The 4353-nt window shown below is 32.7% G+C and overlaps 1 protein-coding gene across 1 annotated transcript; it reads left to right on the forward strand.

The window, feature by feature from the left end:
* The first annotated feature begins 310 nt into the window (after window positions 1-310).
* LOC107008666 (WAT1-related protein At3g28050-like) lies at window positions 311-3980 on the forward strand. Its single transcript, XM_015207799.2, has 7 exons — window positions 311-721; window positions 824-889; window positions 1717-1830; window positions 2452-2689; window positions 2885-3043; window positions 3149-3300; window positions 3383-3980. The coding sequence occupies exons 1-7, from the start codon at window positions 519-521 to the stop codon at window positions 3543-3545; spliced, it is 1095 nt and encodes a 364-aa protein (XP_015063285.1). The 5' UTR covers window positions 311-518; the 3' UTR covers window positions 3546-3980.
* The last annotated feature ends 373 nt before the right edge of the window (window positions 3981-4353 follow it).

The raw sequence follows: 4353 nt of genomic DNA on the forward strand, positions 1-4353 counted from the left end.
TTTTTATTCGCACTTCCCCACATCAATTAAACAAACACAAATAATGACTTCGTTCAACTAACCATACTAACATAACTAGGTTTAAATATATTTAGTCTTGGTCTAGTTACAAATTGTACAAAGAAGGTTTGATTCGAAAATAACTTTTGCAAGTTGAAAGTGCTGTCGGATTAGAAAATGAAAAAAAAACATACTTTTTGATGAATAGATGGTTAGAAATTACGAAATTTGCACAACCTTTGGTCTAAATTATTTTAATAATAAAAAAATGTCATCTTTAATGTGGGACCTTAGGAATAAAAAAAGTGTAAAAAATTTTCATCTTTAATTTTCCCTATAAAACTTAGCTAAAAAAATAGTTGCTTTAATTCCAATGTAAGCTTAGCTGAAGAAAAACAGTTACTTTAATCCTGGTCCATAACATATCGTATTTATTGAATAAATATCAGATTTTTATGTAAAGCTCATGCCCGCCACGCGTAGAAGTTGAAGATTTTGAAGAAAAAAAGAGAGGAAAAATGGGAAGCAATAACAGAGAGACAACTTTTTACAAAGAAGTTCTACCATTTGCAGCTATGGTGACTATGGAATGTATAAATGTTGGATTAAATACACTTTACAAAGCTGCTACTAACAAAGGCATGAGTAATCATGTCTTTGTTGTTTATAGTTATGGTCTTGCGGCTCTTCTACTTCTTCCTTCTCCTTTCTTCTCCACCAGGTACATGCTCTGTTTTTTTGTTTTTTTTTTGTATTGCATGTTTGTAAAATTTGATCAAGAATCTGATGGGGTTTTCCAAAATTGGAACCTATCTAATTGCAGATCAAGAATACTTCCACCTCTCAATTGTTCGATTCTTGCCAAAATCTTTCTTCTTGGAGTTATCGGGTAATAATTTGACTATTTTTCTTGTTTTTTTCACTGTAGCTATGCTAAACCCCCCAAAAAAAATTAATTTTTTTGTGAAATTAGGATAATTTGATGTTGTTGGTCTTATAAATGAGTAAATCAATTGAATTTGTTGATTAGAATGAGAACATGATCATTTAGGCCGTAAGTCTAATTTGACATAGTATCGGTCTCTTAGCAATCCTCGTTCATTTAAGCTAACTTTTGGAGTGTTAGATCGGTCCAAAGCCTAATTTGACAGAATTCAATTGTTAAAGTTAGTGCTGAACCAATAAAGAGAGATCAAAAAGTCAACTTCAATAATTTGAGATTAAAGTACAAGTTGATTGATACTTCAATAGTAATTCTATTTCATATGTGGAAATTTACTAAGGCACAATGTCAATAAGAATTCTTGTAAAGTTTTGTCCTTTACTTTTTATTTCATTACTAATATAGATGGGACTGGGCATTTGCGCAAATGCCTCTTTTGAGGGCACCACATATATTCGTTTCACATTAATTCAGTTGGCTAAATTTGCCTGTGAAAAGGGAAAATGCATCCACTTGCTTTTAAAGGCGAAATATTGCAACGAGAGTGACAGAATATAAAGATTAACCTTAAAAAAGGCCATACGGTGCAAATTATTCAGGGTAAAGTGGAAATCCAACCAACACCAGTAACATTTTAGACTATACGCTTTGATGATCATTCATTGGTGTTTTATTCTAGTAAATTTTAACTAAATAGTCCAAGAACAAAATATAATTATGTTTTCTTGCTTTTTCATAATGTATACTATTATAGTGCATAATTGGAAGTGCAGGTGTACATCACAGATAATGGGGTATACAGGCATTATCTATGCCTCTCCAACGCTTGCCTCCGCCATCAGCAATCTCGTCCCTGCTTTTACTTTCGTCTTGGCTGTCATTTTCAGGTTCTCTTTAATAATCTCATGTCCTAATTTCAGGTCATTTTCTTAATTTTCTTGTCCCCACTATAATGAAACTAGATTGTTTTTTTTAATCTCCAATTTTGTCAAGTTGTTGATATCTTTTGTCAGCATCCAGCATTTTTTTCCAACCGAAAAAAATAGTTGAAATAAAGGATAAACTTGACTAAGATTACTGATATCTAAGTTGTAGCATGTAGGCCATTTGATCCATTATTTAAAAACAAAAGGTTGTAGGCCAAATGTTGGAAAAAATATCGAACCATTTGCATAAATGACCCTTCGAGGCCACTATTATAATTGCATCGATGTTATAAGCTCCCTGGATTAAACTGGTCTGTAAAAGAAAAATTCATCCAACTCTACTTCAAAGGGCAAAGCTATCTCAATTTGACTAATGGGGACTAAATTTAAAGAGTGACCTCAAAACAGGCCAACGGTAATAACTAATTCATTTCACGCTATTTTACAAAAATAAACTCATGTGTGGATTGTATTTAAATGTTCGTCATTTTCATAATTAGACCTGTGGTGTCAAGTTCAAAAAATGTCTCTCTGGTTTTATGTTTTAGAAGAAGAAATTTGATGAGTGGATCTTTTAAACAGGATGGAGAAGATACAGTTGAAAAGATCAACCACTCGAGCCAAAGTGTTGGGCACGGTGGTGTCCATAGCTGGAGCATTCGTAGTAACTCTATACAAAGGCCCAAAAATATTAGTGCCTACCACATCCACACCCAATTTACTACGTCAACCTCTCAGCTCATCTCAATCGAATTGGATGCTTGGTGGCCTTTTCCTCACAACTGAATATTTTTTAGTCCCAATGTGGTATATAGTTCAGGTATGATATTCTTATTTTACTCCTACTCAATGTTTACAACAAGCAAATTTCGCAACATACGTGTCTTATATACAATTTTCTTTCATATGTATATTCTCGCTTTATTTTGTGACTCGTGATTCATTGTGTGGGCAAGTTTTTTTTTTTTTTTACAGAGACTTGGTCCCTGAATAGAGAGTTTTTTTTTTATGACAGACATGGATTATGAAGGTGTATCCAGCAGAAGTGACGGTAGTTTTCTTCTACAACTTAACTGTTAGCATCCTAGCTGCTATTGTAGGATTTTTATCTGAACCTGACTCAAACAAATGGATAATTAAACCGGATATCGCACTGGCCTCCATCCTCTGCTCTGTAAGTGAAAACAAGAAATAAGTTTGATTTCTTTTATATCTTTATACTATATATTTTGCTACGTCTGTTCATGTACGATGAAATGATATGCGTTGCATCACCCAGGGAATATTGGGTTCATCCTTAAATAATACAATTCACACCTGGGCTTTGCGCGTGAAAGGACCAGTATATGTAGCAATGTTTAAACCATTGTCCATCGCGATTGCAGTTGCCATGGGAGTCATTCTCTTAGGAGATACTCTTTATTTGGGAAGGTACAAACTCAAGTGCCCAACTCTGCATTTATTTTCTTTAAGTACAGTAATCGAATTAACCACTTTCTTGTTTGACAATCAGCATCGTTGGAGCAACGATAATTGCAATTGGATTCTATACGGTAATGTGGGGAAAGGCAAAAGAGATGTCTGAATATAATGATTCTAGTGATCTCGAGTCGTCTCCAGATCAAAAGTTCCCCTTGTTACACAACTACAAAAATGAAGGCATCTCAAACAAGTGAACATGTAGTTTGAAAGCAGAAGGGATGTCACACAAAAGGCAGGAAAAATTACACATCTTTTATGAACAAAAAACAAGTATGGGGTTGTACAGGAAGAAACAATATGCTGTTATGGGAAAAAAAGGAGCAGCGAAATTGTTGGCATATTTATATATATATCCATCCTTTGTTCTGTACAGCTATTCTGGAAAAATACTTGTTTACTACTGACATTTTATCATTGGCTTCAAAGTACTGAAAGTCACAACAAAATGTTCCTTTTGTATCTCAGGAATGAACTAAAGCCTATTTTGGTACTACAAGTATCTGGAAAAAAAATATAATGGGAACAGGTAATTAAGGCCTTGCTAGTTAATGTTAGTTGAACAGTTTTGTATCTCAATCTCAATGGGTTCTATTGTAATTTATACTAAAAAAAAGATTATTAAACCTCAATGAGGAGTCCTTTAGAAATTGACGTTTTGCAGTGAATAATTTTACATTTCTAATACATCTTTAATTTTTTTTTAAAAACATCTTTAATACATAGGTATATATTATGTATATATGATTATACAATATCATGCATTATATGCAAATATCGATACCAGTAGACTAAAAATTTTCATAATGTCTTAACCACTTGACTAAAATTTTACCTTATGTTAAAAATGTCAATATTTATATATATATTTATTAAACTAAAATCAGACTTTATATATCGTGTAATTTTATGATAAGAAATCGCCCCTTCAATACATTACATACATATGTCCATTTTGTTGAAAATAATTTTTGTTACCCCTACATATTGGTAAGTAACCCTAAA

The sequence above is a fragment of the Solanum pennellii genome, chromosome 2 (assembly GCF_001406875.1).
Source record: "Solanum pennellii chromosome 2, SPENNV200".
Classification (NCBI taxonomy): Eukaryota; Viridiplantae; Streptophyta; class Magnoliopsida; order Solanales; family Solanaceae; genus Solanum; species Solanum pennellii.

Coding starts and splice junctions, on each gene's coding strand:
- LOC107008666 (XM_015207799.2), top strand. CDS start 519: ATGGGAAGCAATAACAGAGAGACAACTTTTTACAAAGAAGTTCTACCA. Junction 1,831..2,451: donor GTCTTGGCTGTCATTTTCAG/GTTCTCTTTAAT, acceptor TCTTTTAAACAG/GATGGAGAAGATACAGTTGA. Junction 3,301..3,382: donor GATACTCTTTATTTGGGAAG/GTACAAACTCAA, acceptor TTTGACAATCAG/CATCGTTGGAGCAACGATAA.